This window comes from Gamsiella multidivaricata (assembly GCF_025024155.1).
Source record: "Gamsiella multidivaricata strain RSA 2152 chromosome Unknown BC939scaffold_89, whole genome shotgun sequence".
NCBI classification, from domain to species: Eukaryota; Fungi; Mortierellomycota; class Mortierellomycetes; order Mortierellales; family Mortierellaceae; genus Gamsiella; species Gamsiella multidivaricata.
Window position 1 is genome coordinate 91137 of NW_026251797.1, and position 18276 is coordinate 109412.

Genomic DNA, 18276 nt, shown 5'->3' on the forward strand with positions numbered 1-18276 from the left:
ACGGATAGAGATGAAGAGCATCTTCAGGAATATCACTGGGTAGATTACAAATATCCAAAAACATGGATACCGTGGCACTAGTAATCATGCTACATCTGATATCATCGAGCAATGACTTGAACTCTACATCACCAGACTGTCGACAGGGCTGAATCAGATCTACTCGTTCAAACCAACGATAAATCTCAGAGTTCCAAATCCAATCCGTTCTAGCAAATGATTTGTTGACAGGCCCAAGCTGACCAAAATCACCAAAGAGAATGACTGGAATTCCCCCAAAAGGGACACCTATTTCCGTGTTTACAGCTTCCTGTAATGCCTTTGATAAAATATTCAAGATATCACCAGATATCATGGACGCTTCATCAATCATAAAAATTGGAGATAATCCTTGATCAGTAATGTCCATCAGTTGCTCTCTTATTGCATACGAGTTGCCTTCTGATTGTCTTCCTGACATGGTAAGCTTAAACCAACGATGCAATGTTTGACCTTTGATATTCACGGCCGCAACGCCAGATGGGGCTAGACGGATAGGCTCAAACCCTTCGTTTTTAGCGATCCTACAAGTCTCTTCCAGAACTGTTGACTTGCCAGTGCCAGCTGCTCCAGTCACCAAGATCAAACATTCTTGCTTCGATTGAATACGTTGTGTCACCATCTCAAGAACATTCTTCTGGTCCTCCGTCCATTCGATCTCTCTTGGCACGTTGATGAAATGATCATCCACCACATTTTCATAGACATTGCCATAGTCTAAAACCGCCACCAATCCATGGGCCAACTCTTGTATCCTTTGGCGTCCTAAAACTTCCACAGCTAACGACTGATATGTTCATGATCTGTTCCAGTTCCAATCCAGCTTTCAACATCCGTCCTCCAAGGGTGATCCAGCATTAACAAATGCATAAACGCGTCTTCTGATCTGGTAACCTTAATTTCTCTTGTTCTTATCAGGGATTCTTTTCCAACACCTCGGCGACAGACATCTTTTCCTCGGCCATCGACGTAATTTGGCCCACTTTTCCTTTTAGCAAATCGGAAAAACTTGAAATACTTGTGATACTTCATGTTATCAAAATCTGGCGTTCCTTCTTGGGTTTTAGGTCGTTTCAAATACTGAGTCCATTTATTGTCAAGGAAAATATCTGTATCATCCTCCAAAATCCTAAGATCCTTTGCTCTCTTCAGTATTCGCCTTCGATTGTTCGGTAACTCTGTTGGCAAAAATTCGTCAACACGGGAGCAGCCGTGCATCTTCCAGCCACAAATGTCCATTACAGCTTCTACCACGCCCACACTTCGGTAATGAAAATGGGAAATGTACTCACTAGAAGAGCGATCGTCTTCAGCTGATGTAGCCGACCCTCCAATTTTGTCTTTTTCAGTAACAATCGTTACCTTCTTTGGGCCACCTTGCATAGTGACATATTTACACATATAGTGTTTAGCCCTTTCTCCTAGATTGTACTGCAGGTCCATATTCACTCGAGCAAAATGAAGGAGGTCCATATTGTATCCAATTACGCGTTCATCTCCTTCACCGCGCGGCAAAACGTATCGGTCGTCTTCGTCTACATGGGCAGGCAGATCAGTCGGAGTTTTTGGGTACTGCGGTGTAGGGGGTCTACTAACGGGTTCTATAACTTCTACCATTAGTTCTATTTACAACGGGAGTTACCACGCGAATAGGACTTCGGCAAGGCTGTGCTTCGGTCACTTACTGGTTCGTGGTGCAGGGTCCTCCTTTAGATCGGAATGTAAGAACACAAAGGTAAAATAGACTAGACGTAAATGGAAAGGAATAAATATAGGGATCTGTTTAGCTAAATGGTGCGAGCTAGGACTATATTCCTTTGGGAATGACTGGGGTAGTTGCAAGGAGTTCGCATATTGTGATGTCCGATGAGGTGAGGAGTCGTGACAATGAAGTCCACCCCTCTGGAGTCGTTGTATGCCAATAGTTGCTGATCAGGCCTCCGTTGTACCTTTATAATGCCGTTTGACGAGGGTGGGCCGATGACGGATGCTCAATGAGACGATCGGTAATCGGGGAGGCGCTGCGGGGCAAGTACAATGTCTAAATAAGAGCGATTGACGGCGCAAAGGTGGCGAATGATCAGGATCGGCATTCCCTGTTGATTGTATCTCGTTGCATGGGTTGCTGACGGTGGTAGTCAGTACCTGTCGTTGATGCGGTGTTATCCGGACAATCTGGACGAATACAATGTGTGATACAAATGATTTTGGTGGAAAGAAGACTCTGGTTCAGGTACCAGACCGTTTATTCTTTTATTCTGGGGGCGGTGCTCTTCCCCGTGATCTAATATTAACTTTGCAAGAACAACCAACTGATTCTCATTTACTACACCACAGCACTTGTGGATCTATGTCAACGTTTGAACGGCCCTCTTCTTCGTTTGATTCTGGCGGCATTGGAACGAAACGAGAGACATCAGTCGATAGGAAATATGATGATCGAGATAAAAAATACTCGGCCATATTTATCGAAAAATGTTACTTTGCCACAAGGAACAGGCTAAACCCTACGAGCTCAGTTTGCCGCAATCGAACACGCATTGAGCCACACTTTCACGCCGCCCCACTGTCTTGTTCGTTCCGCCTCCGCAGACAACATATTTAATTCAATGACTTTCATATCTTTCAATTTTGTTACCATCTCTCAGTGAAGCAAAGACTCTGTGTCAAAAGGGATTGTATAGCAATGAAGTTTGCAAAGATCCTCCAAGACGAGGTCGTCTATGAGAGGCGCAAGGCATCCATGGACTACAGGCTAGGCAAAAAGTATCTCAAGAATTTCTATGCGGATCTCGAGGATTGCGATACCACTCAAGATCTGTCTCCACCTCCACAGCTACCAGCAACACCATCATTGTCAACATTGCAGCCAAGTGTTATCGGCACGGCCAGAAGCTCCCTTATTGAAGATAACGTCCAAAGCCAAAAGGTTGACCCACACCAAAACAGCGGCCATACCGGTATCCTGGGAGGCGACACCGTAGCAGAACTTGATACCAGCTCCCTCCCTGAATATCCAGCACTCGTCTACTCGCCTGATCTTTCAACATCCACACGCACGACACCGATCATCCGACAAAGCCAGACAGTCAAAAACGATGATGTGAGGGACATCTGGCATTTTCATTTTTTTCCTATGCGTACCCGAGAACCTGCGAGAAGAGATTCTAAACAACCATCTCGTTGGCAACAACCCATAGACACACTATGCTGTGACAATGCGGGCTGGCATCCTATTAGGCGCGTCATTGATACTTTTGATCCATGGAATTGGAGGAGCGCTCTCCAAGTATCGGCAGGCACAGATACCGTACTGGGCCGATCTGATGGCAGTCTACGGCGGTTTGTTCTTGACAATCTTGCTTGGATGTCTATTCGGGATCAATATCCATGCGTGGTCAAAGTCAAGGATCAACTACAAGTTCATCTTTGAATTCGATCCTCGCGACAACCTAGGCTACCATGAATTTATTGAGGTAAAAGAAGAGAACAAGCAGACTTGATTGCTGATTTTCTTGTCTTGGTGCCTGGATGGCTCGTTTCTCAACTCGCTAACATGTCTTTAGATTTCCACACTTGTATTGTCTCTAGCTACCAGTGATTTTCATGTTTCTCCTCTGCTTGGCATTCTACTTTGATTTCGGATGGGACCGCACGGCCCAGGCCTCTGTTGGCTACCACTACCCATTACTTGTTGCGATTTGTATCATCTTGGCCATCCTACTTTGTCCATTCCCAATTTTCAAGTGGGAGGCGCGTCGATGTTTCCTGCAGGGCATGGGAGGGATCTTTGTGAGTGGCTACAACCGAGTCGAATTCCTCGACTATTTCCTGGCCGATGAGATGAACTCTCTCACGTACTCGATCGAGCAGTTTGAGCTTGCGATCTGCGCATATTCAATACGGTGGCATGATGTTCGTAAGTGATGTGTTGTGAGGAACCACCCAACCATGAGAACAACCATAAAAAAAAGTGTAAGCAAGCAACTCGTATTGAGCCTCCTATGTTATCCCGTCCTAGCCCAATTTTGCACAACAAGTCAGATGTGGGCGACACCATTGGTGACAGCGCTGCCAGCGTGTTTCCGGTTCCTACAGTGTCTCCGTCGTTACCACGACACTTTCGAGTGGTGCCCACACTTGCTCAACGCTGGCAAGTACCTTACATCATTGGTGCAACTCTTTGTCTATTTTATATACCGGAGCGACACAAGCCCTCAGACCAAGGCTGCGTACATTGTGATCTCGTTGATCACGAGCACGTATTCATATACTTGGGACGTGTATATGGATTGGGGCCTGTTCCAGTTTGAAAAACATGGTGCTGGGCCTGCTGGACATCCGTTGCTGAGGGCCGAGTTCATTTATTCACAAAAGTGGGTCTATTATTTTGCAATCGTGGAGGACTTTGTTGGGAGATTTGCGTGGATTGTGAGGTTAATCCCGACGGATTTGAGTCCGCTGCTGCTGTCGTTCATCATAGCGTCTGTCGAGGTGCTCCGGTAAAGTTTACAAAAAAAAAAAAAAAAAAAAAAAAAAAAAAGTATCCACAAAAACTGGTTGTTGAAAAGAGAGACTAAGAAACTCACACACATACCTATTTGCCTTCTTGTATGCTAGTCGTTGGATCTGGAACTTTTTCCGTGTAGAGAACGAGTATCTTAACAACTGCAATCAACTCCGTGCCACCAAGGATATCCTCCTGCGAAATAGCGAGAGCGAGACAGAAGATGAGAAAGATAATGATTGTCGATCTATGTCAACATTTAAACGACCCTCTTCTTGGTTCGATTCTGACGGCATTGGAACCAAATGGTAGATACCAGTCTATAGAAAATATGATGATCGAGATAATAAAGACTTGGTCATATATCTCGAAAAATGCTACTTTGTCACAAGGAACAGGCTAAAACCTTAGAGCTCAAATTGCCGCAATTGAACACGCATTGAGCCACACTTTTATGCTTGGCTTCAGATACCATATGTAAAGTCTCCAAAGGATCTATTCCTCAATTAACCAATTAACGAACAATGTCACGCAAGTAAGAGGGTCGAAAAGAGTCGAAAAATAATGCACCAAGAAAGAGATCTTACCCTGAAATAAATCATTCTTTTCTATCAAGGTCCAAGGCTGTAAGAGAACTTTTCTTAGCATTTCAGAAAATCGAATCATCCACAGTGTATATCTTTTTCGAGATACAAGATGACCTAGTTGGAGCAGAAGCGACCAATATTCCAAAGGAGCCGAGGAAAGTGACCTTGAAAAATAGAAATGGAATAAGGGTTACACTTCAGGAAGACATTGCTTTGCAGCAATTCCATTTGTTCTGGCTCGCTCCAAAACTGAAAGATTCAAAACAAGTGTTGTTCCCGTTCACGAAGGTCGAGTGGGAAGATTTATGGGAAGATTTAATTGCGAAAACAAAAGAAGCTTCCAAATTCATCCCACTCGCGCCATTGAGAATGTTGGCACCCAGCGCCGAGGGAACAGATAGGCTTATCCAACAGATTCTTCAAGACACCATTCCTACACAGCGACCCTCTGTCCTCTGAGAGCCGTAACTGCCAGTTGCTATCACGTTGTCAGATACACGTTGTCAGATAAATTATACATCAATAAATTATTCACATCAATAAATTATACATCAATAAGGATGATCAATAAAGGTAGATTATGAGATATTTTGCGGTGAGTTGATGTCAAGGAGTGGGGTGGTCTGCTAGGACGCGACAGATTATTTAAGGGTGGGGAAGAATTTAAAGTCAGATAAATTTCACAATGGAGGCGTTTTGCGGCTCAATGCGTGCCAAAATTTTAATTCACCTGAAAAGATCTTTCCCCAGGGTCTCGTTCATCCGGCCAAGAACATAATATCAAAGGTTACCGAGCGATGGTGTAGTTCCTTGTTGACGGTGACGTTCACGGTGTGGGTCCAGACGGGCCAGACGGGCATGGGTCCGGCCATGGGGACGCCGTCCCGATGCGAATTGTGGCGGCACGTCGGATAACATGCCACCCGATAAGCTCGCGGGCGCGGGCGATATTGGCGACGTTGGCGGTGTCGAAAAGCGTGTCGTAGATCTGACGAAGCGAATCTAGCTCCATGTTGACGTTGACGTTCTCGGTGTGGGTCCAGATGGGCCAGATGGGCGTGGTTCCGGGCATGGGGACGTCGTGTGCGAGGGAGCAAGTGGTTTGGTATTGTTGGGACATGGCGGGTGGAGGTGGAGGAGGAAAGAAGGAGAAAGCGCGTTACATCGACGTTGCCAGACTGCATTTTCAACCTGGCCGCATTCTGTGCCTCAAAAACACGCAACCGCCCCTCGCCTGCTGTCCTATGTCCCCCAGCGTCCAGGCCTCTTACACAGCATAGATGGCAACTAGCGTTGACGACAGGTAGATTCGCCCCAGTTATAACCCACTGGTGCCACGTTTCCAAGCAGAGACAAAAAAAAATGTGCAGTGCAGTGGATTGGGAAGCAGAGGCAACAAAAAAAAAATCAAAACGGAAAAAGGCGAAACCAAAAACGGCAACAGCGTTACCAAAAAAGGCAACAGCGTTACCAAAAAAAAACAGCCTTCTTCTTGCCAATGAGAAGTGATCTCAGATGGGACGAAAATGGTGTTTGTTGAAGAAAATGCGTTCTCAAATAGCTTTAAGGTATTGTCCACAACTGCTCTGTCCAAGGCATTGTTGTTCGCTAGAGTGGCGAGAGAATGTATTGAAATGTTGATTCCGTTTTGATTGTAGACTTTATTTCGCAAGTTTTCGTCCTTCTCAATCATGTCGGTGAAAGAGCTGGGGAGTTCTGTGTGATTAAATGTTTTCAGCCACGAGAGCAAGGGTAGCGCAATGTCTCGGTGGAATCCTTCAGCGCTCAATTGCTCAGACATTGTGTTAAAAAACGGTTTGGTGAAGGAAGAAGGAAGGAAATGAAAAAGTTTTTCGGAAAGGATTGTCGAAAAGAAAGAAAAGTTGTCAAACCCCAAACGTCACCCCCTAACGTCACCCCTAAAAATTCGCTGAGAATTCGCTGAGTGTTCGCTGAGTGTTCGCTGAGTGTTCGCTGAGACAGCCTTTTCTGCTGGACCCTTTTCTGCTGGACTTTTTTTTTGTCCGGGGGGACACCCTTTTGCGCTGGAATTTTTTTTCCTGAAAAGTCCCTTGCGCTGTCAGATTTTTTTTTTCTGCCGCTGTTTCCTGTGCGCTGTCAGAAAGATGACACGAAAAAGGGTGGTCCTTGCCGTGTCACGACAAAAATGACAGGGTGTTCCTCACCGTGTCACGAAAAAAAAATGACAAAAAAAATGGCACGAAAAAGGGTGAACCTCAACGTGCAACGGCCACTTGTCGGCCACTTGTCGGCCACTGTCAATCGTTGTCGGCCACTGTCAGTCGTTGTCGGCCACTGTCAGTCGTTGTCGGCCACTTGTCGGCCACTGTCAGTCGTTGTCGGCCACTTGTCGGCCACTGTCAGTCGTTGTCGGCCACTTGTCGGCCACTGTCAATCGTTGTCGGCCACTGTCAGTCGTTGTCGGCCACTTGTCGGCCACTGTCAATCGTTGTCGGCCACTGTCAGTCGTTGTCGGCCACTGTCAGTCGTTGTCGGCCACTGTCAGTCGTTGTCGGCCACTTGTCGGTGTGGTGTGGTAAACCCACACGGAGTATAGACGGGGTATCCAGGTACAAGGGACGGACACAACACCTGATATGACACGATGGGAGGAATAGGTACAGGACACTCATACGATCATACCAGGCACGTGCTGCACGTGCAGTTACAGGATGTGCAAGTAGAAGGACATGCAATTAGACAAGAGTCAATAGGGTTTGCATTTATAGAAATTTTCTTTGGTCAATAAATATCACAGAACGACAGGACCAAATGGTTCCTGGTCTGTTTCCTCACTATACTTTGCTCAACACTTGCCCCCGCACGACACTCCAAGTCGCTCCACGCATCCCTGTCCCAACACACTGTACCCTTCGATCGGTATACTCTGCCACAGCTGGCCTTCATAGCATATCGCCCAGCAAGAGTAGAGACGGGACCCGTGCGTCTGAACTGCTGCACCTCTAGTGCCCCCCCAAGTGTTTCTGCGAGTCCGCTCACATTACCTGCCTGCCCCCACGACAGGTAATGATCATGGTCTTATAACGAACAAGAGCGGAGGATCAAGAACAGTACCCCTCGATGCCGACGTCTGGACACAGGAGTCAAGACAGAGTCCCTTTGACCTTGCAGATCCCTAACCCGAGTGTGTTGTCGCCTTTATTATTCTCGTAAATAGTTTTGCTGTCTTTATTATCCTCACCGTTGAAAGATCTCTTACCAGTGCCCCCACATCTGGAGCTTTATCCATACACCGTAAGATAATTATTATGTAGAGACTTCGTAAAGCAGAAGAGACTTTTATTGAGTAACATATTCACAGCTAGTACTTTTACCTGATATAGACCCACTACACCACATCGGCCACTGTCAATCGTTGTCGGCCACTTGTCGGCCAAAAATCTGCCACTTGTCAACAGTTCGCTTGATCAAGCTTTTATTTATTTCCTTAAAAGAACTGAAAACTGCACAATCATCCTCGTCCGGCGCCTTGATCTTTTTCATCCCATCGCCCAGGTCCTCTTGTCCATTACGTCAAGCATTCAACGGCAACGGAATCAATCACGAGAGCTCGGACATCTCATGCTTCAGCAGTGGGACCACGACCTTTTCGTTGCAGTTGCGTAACTTGGTTGAGACGAAGCCCGCGAGTGAATTCAACAAATTTTCCAGAGCAGAAAAGCGGTTGTTTCCAAGAATCGAAATCTCATGCTTGTCCTTGAAGAGATTCAAAATCTCCCTGAGTGGCACCAGGCAGTCCTTCTCATTTTTGACTTCACCTAAAAGATCCAACACGAATTCCTTCTTCAAAACCGCTTCTCGACCTCTTGCATTCACTTCTTTGGCGATGCGACCAAGAAACGATGACACCAGACAACCATCTCCAGATCCCTGTGAGACAAGACTCAAAGTAAAAATCGATGCTACTTTGGCAGACACCATGTTGGCGATAATGTGACTGGACGCTCGACCCATTCGAAAAGAGTGCGTAGAGCAGAGGCGAGATCGGATCTGTCTGAGATTTTCTACTTCAAACCGTGGAGTGAAAACACCGGACACAATGTCTGACGCCAAATCAAATGAACGCTTGTCAACGAAAATTTTGATGTCCTTCCTCCCAAACAACGGAAAAGCACTTGAGCAACAACCGGCGGTGAATGCGCGTTCGAAGGAAGAATCCTTGCTCAATCGCCAAACCTGGGTAAACAGAACGTTGAAAACCTTACAACCGATAACAAGGCGAAAGTCGTTCTTGTCGTGCTGAATGCGACAAACAGTGGCATGGGGATATGAACCAGAGGTTAATGGCTGAGAAACTGGGGAGATCTCTTCACCAACTCTAACGGGCTTTTCACAGTGAACATCAACATCACGATCTCGCCCGTACGTTTCTGCAACAAGGCAAAGAATTGCGTTCCTGTCTTGTGGATTGAAAAGTACACAACCAGCAAACAAAACAGCAGTCGCGTAATTAAGGATCGGCTTTTCGAGCCAACATCCAGAAACAATGTCATCCCACTCTTTTGGAAGTCGCTGACAAGTCGGAAACTCAATCCAACTTGTGCTCTCAATCAGTTTAACGTTCGGCGAATCTGACAAAAGCGACAACAGACCCTCGGCAGGCGTTTTTGGAGTTCCAACATCCCTCACGCCAAGATCCCGACCTGACATGCTGAATTTCACGTCAAGTCTAAAAATGCCTTCTTCATAGCGAGATTTCACCAACTGAGCAGACATGTTCAAGCGCTTCGTCACAAAAGATGGCAAAGGAGAGGATGACCCTGTTATAAAAAGAAGAACACAAACAATGAGTCCTAAATTCAAAAAATGAGTTGATTACTGATTGCAATGAAAAAGCTTAGAGAGCATACTTTTTTCTCTCTGACTCGGGCTGTGACAAGACGAATCCTCACTGCCTTGGACTTCAAGGGATGCCACAACCTCATCACCTGTTATGCAATAGCGCAGAGGACTCAATTAAAAATTGCAACAGCATAATAACCAACTATCAACGCCTTTCATTCAACTGATGATCTTACAAGACAAGACTGAGTAACTGAAAGATTCATCATCCACGAAAGTTTCATCACCGACATCAGTGCAGTAGTTCTTCAGAAAGTTGGAGGCAATGGCACCAACTAAAGACAAAGAATATCAAATTAAATATTAAAACGAACAGCAGGAAGGGTGCAAGACTACCAAATATTGTTTGCAATCTTACATTCCTGATCCTTGGTTAGATCCGCAACTTGTTTCAAGCCATTTTCGGTGGCAACTAAAAAAAATGAGACGAGATTAAAAACTTCACTCTTCAGAATGTCTGCCATATTTTTCGATTTCAATTTTCAGCATTTTGAGAACTTACACCAAGGACACCTCAGTAAACTCGCGTGCTTCTTAAACATTTTTCTGTTGCTGCACTTTTCTTGACATTGCGAACACTCCAGCTCAGGCTTGTTCTTTGAAAATACAGGGACACCAACGCAATGGAACGATCCGTGATCATGACTTACAGTCACTTTGGTGTGATAGTCGGATTTGTGTTGTCGCATTCCGCTGGCGCTGCCGAAATACTCACAAGGAGGTATAGAGCATTTCATTTTTTCGATATCTGACTCGTTTCTTGCAGTGACATCCATTCTTGCTTGTCTTTTGTTGGAGGGAGTCTGGTGTTTGTTGGAGGGATTCTAGTGATTGTTTCCAAAAATGCAACCTGGGAAATGTCCGGTATTTATCTGTGCATTGCGTCTAAATGCATTGCGCAGTGTTCAAGAAGTGAATATTCTGCGAAAACAAACTGTCAAATGAATGACCCAGCCCCTAAAAAGCATCCACTTTGTGAGTTAAAAAAAGGACTTGCATGAGGGAGAGGAAGCAAAACAGTGTGCACAAGAGCACAAGGGGCAATCAAGGACACAGGGCAAACCTTTACAGCGCTCTTTCTTTCCACACCGACGCCCCACGCAATTTGCATTTGTGTTCACAGACATTTTCAAAAATGTGTCCGGACGAAAGGATGCGTCCACACAAACAGTTCCGGACGAAAAAAAGTGTCCGTGAAAACTTTGCATGAGCAGGGCGAGGGACCCTAAAGGAACAATCGAGGCTGTTTTTTTTTCTAGAACAAGAATTGCATGAGCAGGGTGTGACACCAGTGTTTGTATTCGCAATTTGCATGATCACGGTCTGGGACCTGAAAAAGGGACAAGATTCTGTGTTGACTTGTTTGCATCCACAGACTGCATGAGCATTTCATGGGCCAAGGAGATTGTAGTGAATGTTTGTGTTTGCATGAGCAGGGCAGGGGCATGAAAATCCCAAAATAGTTACTCATTTATTTCTCCACACGAATCCTGTTGCTTGTTCGAGTTGACCTGCGAGGTTTGGGAATCTCATCCGGCGTTGCAACATCTCTGGCATGGGGTTCGGGATTCTCATCAACTTCCATCGCCTCCCGTGATTCAACTTCCACCGCCTCCTCGGAATCATCTTGAACATCGACTTCCTTGGCGCTCATTTCTGAATAATGATAGGACATCGTTGGGGTGTCACGAGCGATACGGTGGATCACGATTTCTTGAGTTAACACCCGTGTTGCTGGGCAATCCTTATGAGTCTTCTCATCGCCCACAATGTGCACCTTCAGATTGTAAGGATTGGCGAAAGTGCTTGCGCAAAGACAGCGATATTTCATATCAAAAGAGGGATCTCTTCTGAAAACAAAACTTGCCCCAACGACGCGTTGTGGTGTAGTGGCTCTATATCAGGTAAAAGTACTAGCTGTGAATATGTTGCTCAATAAAAGTCTCTTCTGCTTTACGGAGTCTCTACATAATAATTATCTTACGGTGTATGGATAAAGCTCCAGATGTGGGGGCACTGGTAAGAGATCTTTCAACGATGAGGATAATAAAGACAGCAAAACTATTTACGAGAATAATAAAGGCGACAACACACTCGGGTTAGGGATCTGCAAGGTCAAAGGGACTCTGTCTTGACTCCTGTGTCCAGACGTCGGCATCGAGGGGTACTGTTCTTGATCCTCCGCTCTTGTTCGTTATGAGACCATGATCATTACCTGTCGTGGGGGCAGGCAGGTAATGTGAGCGGACTCGCAGGAACACTTGGGGGGGCACTAGAGATGCAGCAGTTCAGACGCACGGGTCCCGTCTCTACTCTTGCTGGGCGATATGCTATGAAGGCCAGCTGTGGCAGAGTATACCGATCGAAGGGTACAGTGTGTTGGGACAGGGATGCGTGGAGCGACTTGGAGTGTCGTGCGGGGGCAAGTGTTGAGCAAAGTATAGTGAGGAAACAGACCAGGAACCATTTGGTCCTGTCGTTCTGTGATATTTATTGACCAAAGAAAATTTCTATAAATGCAAACCCTATTGACTCTTGTCTAATTGCATGTCCTTCTACTTGCACATCCTGTAACTGCACGTGCAGCACGTGCCTGGTATGATCGTATGAGTGTCCTGTACCTATTCCTCCCATCGTGTCATATCAGGTGTTGTGTCCGTCCCTTGTACCTGGATACCCCGTCTATACTCCGTGTGGGTTTACCACACCACAGCGTCCATCATCGTTGTCTGTGATAGTATCCTAGGCTAACCTTCTGCTTAGCCCTCAACCGCGCCCCCATCACCGCGCCTCCACCACTGCGCCCCCTGTATATTAGTATAAATACAGTCCACGGAAAAAGTGTTAGCATGTTTTGCTATTTTGGACTTATACTCCTTTATCTCCCTATTACGCTATTACCAAGGACCGAGATGTCTGGTGGACAATGTCGTAATTTACAAGGAGTTTTCTAGAATGTTCCAGGCTTGAATGACCTTCAGCTGAGGAACGAAGGATCTCGAAAGTCATGAGGTGCACTCTAACACTTTTTAAAAAATCCTATAAATTGTGCTCTTCCCTTACGGTCTGCATCCTCACTCGCAACTAGAACAATACAACTGCACAGTTATCCACTACTCCCATCCTACGCCACATTCATCCCAAGTTTACATCAAACATGAAGCGGCTGCGAGAACAAACCGTACGCGATGCGATTATCCAACTTCGTGCAACAGCAGCAGAGTCAAGGGGTCAAGGGCAGTGGTCAAGTAGGAATGCGTAGAAATGAATGCTGTTTAATGATCGTAAGTAGGGTCTATATATACATGTCTGGGGCCTATTGTACAGTGTCGTAGTGGAGTTGTCATGATGCCGGGCTCCCATCCTGGCTCTGTGTGTCGTAACCGTGCAGCTTGGTAACCGAGTGGTAATCCTGTTGCACTTCGGCAAGGAAAATCTGTCCGCGAGGTCTCAAGATCCTTGCATATCTCTACTTTCTCCGTTTCCAAGATTCGTCAAAGGGACAAGGAGAACGTTCCATCCCCTAAAATAGGGCGTCCTTCGAAGGTTTCGAAGAAGACCAAGACCTTACTTGCTCGTCATTTCGTCACAGGAAAAGCCGTAACCCTCCGCGACGGCCAGCGACTTATCCAATCGGTGCAAGGAGTGCAGGTTCATGTAGACAGTGTCCGGAACTACCTTAAACAGGAGGGCTTAAAAGCATACGTCCAGCCTAGGAAGCGTGATCTGACACCGGATCAAATCAGAGCACGCTACGAATTTGCTAAGGCGCACTTGAAATGGACCGTGGACGACTGGAAGAATGTGATGTTCTCGGATGAAACTATAATCAGCAGGATTGGGTCCTTCGGCAGGAAATTCTATTACAAGAAGCCCAACAGGAAGGATATCCAACCTCACCAAGTGCAGAAAACAAAGCAGGGCGGAGGGGGCAAAATTATGGTCTGGGGTTGCATGACATTTTATGGCTTGGGCGATGCCTGCTGGATCCCAGGAAGTATGGATGCACAAACCTACTTCGATGTACTGAAGGACTATCTTTGCGCATCTCGGGATTGGTTTGGTATGGATCCAGCAAAATTCATTTTTCAGCAGGACAATGCCAAAGTGCATACAGCAGGCATAGTCGAAGACTTCCTTAGGAAATCCAAGATCGCAGTCATGGAATGGCCTGCGAATTCTCCGGACCTCAACCCGATCGAGCATCTATGGTCGCACCTCAAGTACCGACTTGATCAGTACCCAGAGGCACCAAGCTCTTTGGACGACCTCTAGGAGCGTGTTCAGGATATATGGACAACAATAGATATCAAATTCATTCACGAGCTATATGAGAGCATGCCCGAGCGCATGAAGAGGCTTCACGCAAATAAAGGAGGCCATATCGATTATTAATGGCAGAAAAGTAGCTAACAGAATCAGAGGGTGGTCATATTTCGAAAAAGTGTTAGAATGGGGTCAATATGTTCATGTCCTCAATTAGCCGGATAGAGTGCATCCATTGGCTCGTAACTTGGCAGGTAATCTTAACAAATATACGAGATTGATCGCGTGAAGCCTCGTAGCAGTAGGCGGTATTGATGTACAGTATGGTGCAAAACTGATTCAATGATGCGATGATTTTTGCGTTGGCACTCGCCTACAAGGAACCAATGCCTCAGCCATCGTCATATTCACCACAAATGTAGCCCAGCCAATGACGAACAGGGTTGCTTGCTTTGGAGCCAGAAGTATGCACACCCATTGCTGCATGACGATTGTGCCATCCGTCATCATTGAATCAGTTTTGCACCTACTCCTTGAATACGAAGAACAGATTTTTTTTTTATTCAAAATGGTACCTCTTTAGTACTTAGTTTGCTTGCCCTTCGCTCTGTGGACCGCGCTGAGCCTCCTCGGCATGCTCCTGATGAGTTCCCGGCAGAAATCAACTGGTATCTTGTACCATTCCGTTGATATTCTCTCCCATAGCTCCTTGCAGCTTTTTGGCGGGTTTGGATACTTTCCCAGCTGTACTTTGAGATAGGCCCACATATGCTCGATCGGGTTCAGATCAGGAGACTGTGCTGGCCAATATAGAAGGCGCTCATCAGCCTCAGTCATATGGACGGACTCCAGAAATGCCTTGGTGACCTTGGCCGTATGCTTCGGATCGTTGTCGTGCTGGAAGATGAATTCGTCCTTGGCCATGCCCCACTCCTCGACAGACATCTGTAGATCCTCCTTCAGAATCTGGATATACAACTGGGAGTCCAGGGTCTCATCGATCTTTGCGATATAGCCAGGTCCGTACCATGACATACAAGACCATACCATGACGCTTCCGCCGCCAAACTTGACTGTTCCCTGGACTGTACGGCTTGTCAGTCGCCCCGGCGCGTCGTCCCAGACCCACCTAATGCCATCAGAACAGATCCTATTGATTTTGCACTCGTCTGACCATACAACTGTGGCCCAGTCCTCTTCCGTCCACTCTTTGTATTTCTTGACAAACTGCATCCGACCTCTAATGTGCTTTGTTTTGAGTGCTGGTCGCTTGACAATCTTTTTGGCCACTAGTCCAGCTTCCCGAAGTCGCCGTCGAACTGTCCACACCGATACAGGTCGTGCCAACATCCTGTTGGCCTCGCTCTTGGCCTCCACGGCAGTCCTAAGAAGTCCGCGCTTCATGTTCAGCTTGAGGTGCTCCACGGTTTCTTGACCAATCTTTCCCGGACGGCCTCCCTTGTTGCTCGGTATGTTTTCTTTGTAACCTGAACGTATTCTGCTAGCCGTTGCCTGAGAGATGGTAAGACGTTGGGCTGTCTCACGAGTGGAAATACCCTCAGACATGAGGCTTATTGCTTCCTTAACAGTGGATGGAGGTAAGGGCTTCATTTTTTGCGGATAGATAGAGTAGAATAAGGCAAACAGGAAAACGAAACACAAAATGGGTTCATTTATAATGAATCTGATGAAAATGACGATGGTATTTAAAATTACATAAAAATGAGGTTAAGATGCAAAACTGATTCAATGATGACGGATGGCACAATCGTCATGCAGCAATGGGTGTGCATACTTCTGGCTCCAAAGCAAGCAACCCTGTTCGTCATTGGCTGGGCTACATTTGTGGTGAATATGACGATGGCTGAGGCATTGGTTCCTTGTAGGCGAGTGCCAACGCAAAAATCATCGCATCATTGAATCAGTTTTGCACCATACTGTAAGTATCAAAGAAAAAAGGTCGAAATTATGAAAACATGCTAACACTTTTTCCGTGGACTGTACCTCTATCTCTCTGTATAATAAAGATCATCCGTTCTAGCCCTTGTCTCTTGTCCCCTGCCTCTTGTGTTCCTACCTCGTGTCCTCTTGTTCCTGCACTTGTTCCTTCCTTCGTTTTGTTGCTATTACATTCCGCCATCCACTCAAATGAGGACTCAAATGAGAGATAAATTAAGGGGAACATACCAGTCGACTCTTTGAGATCTTGTCCTCTTCAATTTCTTTGGAGCAACATCCGAGGTGACAGGGATCTTTGCACAGGCTGCTTGAAGAAGTTGTCGATCTCCAAAAGGTAAAGGCTTGGCAGACATCCTTCGGAGTGTCTCTTCTTTCACTAGAAAAGCAAATTCAAGACAAGCCTCCATGCAACGACGCATCTTTTTGCCGAAATCATTTTTGGTAAGAGGTATCACCATACTGTTGATGGCATAAAATCTGAAAACACCAACGAAGTCCATCTTGTAGAAAGTTGTTTCATTTCCACAGGAAAGTGAACCGAAGACGGAAAATCCTTTCGGTGGTTGACACTCAAGACTGAGTATCTTTATCTGGGAAATCCAAGCGTCCCGCATACACCTCTTGAGTTTGTAGAGGTCAAAAAGATGCTTATCCGGTTTAGGGTGATAGAGTAATCCAGCCTCTGCGATATAGATTTGTTGTCCATTATGAAGCCCAACACCGTCTGCCATCTCTGAAGTTTCCTTCGCCTCAGCCATCAAATCACGCCTGAAGTTTTTTCGGACATCCACTCCATCCAAATAAACCTCGAATATCCTTGTTTGAACGTCTACAAGATGCAAAGCCGAACTAATGAATACCCAAGTGCACTGAGAAAACCCCTGACGTTCGCAAAGCTCTGTTGGTATCTGATTGGAGAACCTGAAATGATCATAACTGGAACAAGAACAAATGTAAGTAGTCAATACTCATGCAATCAGAAAAAACCCACAAAGATATGACATACTATGATAAAACGACCTTGGAAACGTAATCTGCAATGTCATCCTCCAATAGTACTCCGCGACGAATGCTGTTGACGTCGTCGAAATTTGCATTGTCAGGGCAAAGCTGCTGAAATCGACTCGGCAAATTCGCCCATTCTAAGATGATGCCGCCGATTACACCTCGTTGCAAGGCAAGGACGGGTGAACAATAGTTCCTCTGAGAAAGGAACATCTCGAAATCAGAATCAGGACCTGTGAGGTCTGCAACAAAGTCTAGTGCGACAGAGTGTGGATTATCACACTTTGTTCTAAAGGATAAGAACAATGATAATATGTCGTGTCCATCAATCATCCACGTTGTAGATTGGTTGAGTGTTGCCAATGCATCATGTTCCAATGCCTCGGCTACGGATGATTGACGGAGGAATTAGCGGATAAAACATTTTGAGATTTGTCTCCATTAACAAAGAAGTTCACTTACCAAGAGGAACCGAGAAAATTGTGGAATCTGATTTATCCGACCCCTAGTCTACGGCAACTTCTTTCTTGTCAAACCCTTTTTCTAGAATTTTAACAAGTGCAACATTAAAACGAAGGTGTAAATATCAAATAAATCTTGAAACATCATCTCAGAATTCCGATAATTCATTTACCATCTTTATAGACCTTGAGACTATGTATCATTCGTGCACGGACAGACTTTTTCACATCCGTAGTCGTAGGCCGTGAAAGCATATCATATATCGTCAATGACGTCTCATCTTCATCCAGAGAATTGGTTTGAAGGAATGCGATATATGATACGTCGTCATTTTCTGGATTATTCAACAGTGTGCACAAGGGGCAATCAAACATCGCTCTCCTTTAAGAGTGAGGAGTGTGCGGCGTAAACAAATTGCGTGATCGAAGATCTTGGACGGGGGAGCTGGAGTTAGCCATTTTTGGCTCCTGTGTATGTGCCAAAACGACATGCATAAACAAACTGACTGAGCATGTGCGGGGGAGCTCGAAAAAAGAGTGAGGGGTGTGCGGCGTAAACAAATTGCGT

The 18276-nt window shown here is 45.8% G+C and overlaps 6 protein-coding genes across 6 annotated transcripts; 2 read left to right on the forward strand and 4 right to left on the reverse strand.

Annotated features, from left to right (window-relative positions):
• Window positions 1-1140: 1140 nt before the first annotated feature.
• Window positions 1141-1611, reverse strand: BC939DRAFT_390057 (uncharacterized protein; the record flags this gene model as incomplete). The annotated part of the gene is made up of 1 exon (XM_051551900.1): window positions 1141-1611. A coding segment is annotated over one exon (471 nt), but the record flags the coding sequence as incomplete, so codon positions are not given.
• Window positions 1612-2725: 1114 nt separating this feature from the next.
• On the forward strand, window positions 2726-4858 carry BC939DRAFT_507249 (EXS family-domain-containing protein; the record flags this gene model as incomplete). The annotated part of the gene is made up of 5 exons (XM_051560867.1): window positions 2726-3142; window positions 3240-3515; window positions 3631-3958; window positions 4061-4541; window positions 4660-4858. 5 exons carry the CDS (start codon window positions 2726-2728, stop codon window positions 4856-4858), a joined length of 1701 nt encoding a protein of 566 aa, XP_051407704.1.
• Window positions 4859-4918: 60 nt separating this feature from the next.
• Window positions 4919-5634, reverse strand: BC939DRAFT_465377 (uncharacterized protein; the record flags this gene model as incomplete). The annotated part of the gene is made up of 1 exon (XM_051557499.1): window positions 4919-5634. A coding segment is annotated over one exon (204 nt), but the record flags the coding sequence as incomplete, so codon positions are not given.
• Window positions 5635-8562: 2928 nt separating this feature from the next.
• On the reverse strand, window positions 8563-10844 carry BC939DRAFT_465382 (uncharacterized protein). The gene is made up of 5 exons (XM_051557500.1): window positions 10520-10844; window positions 10376-10429; window positions 10194-10292; window positions 10026-10103; window positions 8563-9935 (listed from the first exon to the last, which is right to left on the reverse strand). The coding sequence occupies exons 1-5, from the start codon at window positions 10791-10793 to the stop codon at window positions 8716-8718; spliced, it is 1725 nt and encodes a 574-aa protein (XP_051407706.1). The 5' UTR covers window positions 10794-10844; the 3' UTR covers window positions 8563-8715.
• Window positions 10845-13100: 2256 nt separating this feature from the next.
• BC939DRAFT_465385 (uncharacterized protein) lies at window positions 13101-13845 on the forward strand (the record flags this gene model as incomplete). The annotated part of the gene is made up of 2 exons (XM_051557501.1): window positions 13101-13220; window positions 13439-13845. Coding segments are annotated over exons 1-2 (229 nt in total), but the record flags the coding sequence as incomplete, so codon positions are not given.
• A 2500-nt stretch (window positions 13846-16345) lies between these two features.
• Window positions 16346-18047, reverse strand: BC939DRAFT_465395 (uncharacterized protein). The gene is made up of 4 exons (XM_051557502.1): window positions 17882-18047; window positions 17710-17790; window positions 17263-17633; window positions 16346-17178 (listed from the first exon to the last, which is right to left on the reverse strand). The coding sequence occupies exons 3-4, from the start codon at window positions 17337-17339 to the stop codon at window positions 16440-16442; spliced, it is 816 nt and encodes a 271-aa protein (XP_051407708.1). The 5' UTR covers window positions 17340-17633; window positions 17710-17790; window positions 17882-18047; the 3' UTR covers window positions 16346-16439.
• Window positions 18048-18276: the final 229 nt, after the last annotated feature.

Excerpts from the sequence above, each read along its gene's own strand:
- BC939DRAFT_465395 (XM_051557502.1), bottom strand. The coding sequence starts at position 17,339 with ATGCAAATTTCGACGACGTCAACAGCATTCGTCGCGGAGTACTATTGG. Across the intron at positions 17,179-17,262 it reads TTGCAGATTACGTTTCCAAG|TTATGATCATTTCAGGTTCT; the intron begins GTCGTTTTATCA and ends TTCTTGTTCCAG.
- BC939DRAFT_465382 (XM_051557500.1), bottom strand. The coding sequence starts at position 10,793 with ATGGATGTCACTGCAAGAAACGAGTCAGATATCGAAAAAATGAAATGC. Across the intron at positions 10,293-10,375 it reads TCTAACCAAGGATCAGGAAT|TTGGTGCCATTGCCTCCAAC; the intron begins GTAAGATTGCAA and ends CTTTGTCTTTAG. Across the intron at positions 10,104-10,193 it reads CAGTTACTCAGTCTTGTCTT|GTGATGAGGTTGTGGCATCC; the intron begins GTAAGATCATCA and ends ATTGCATAACAG.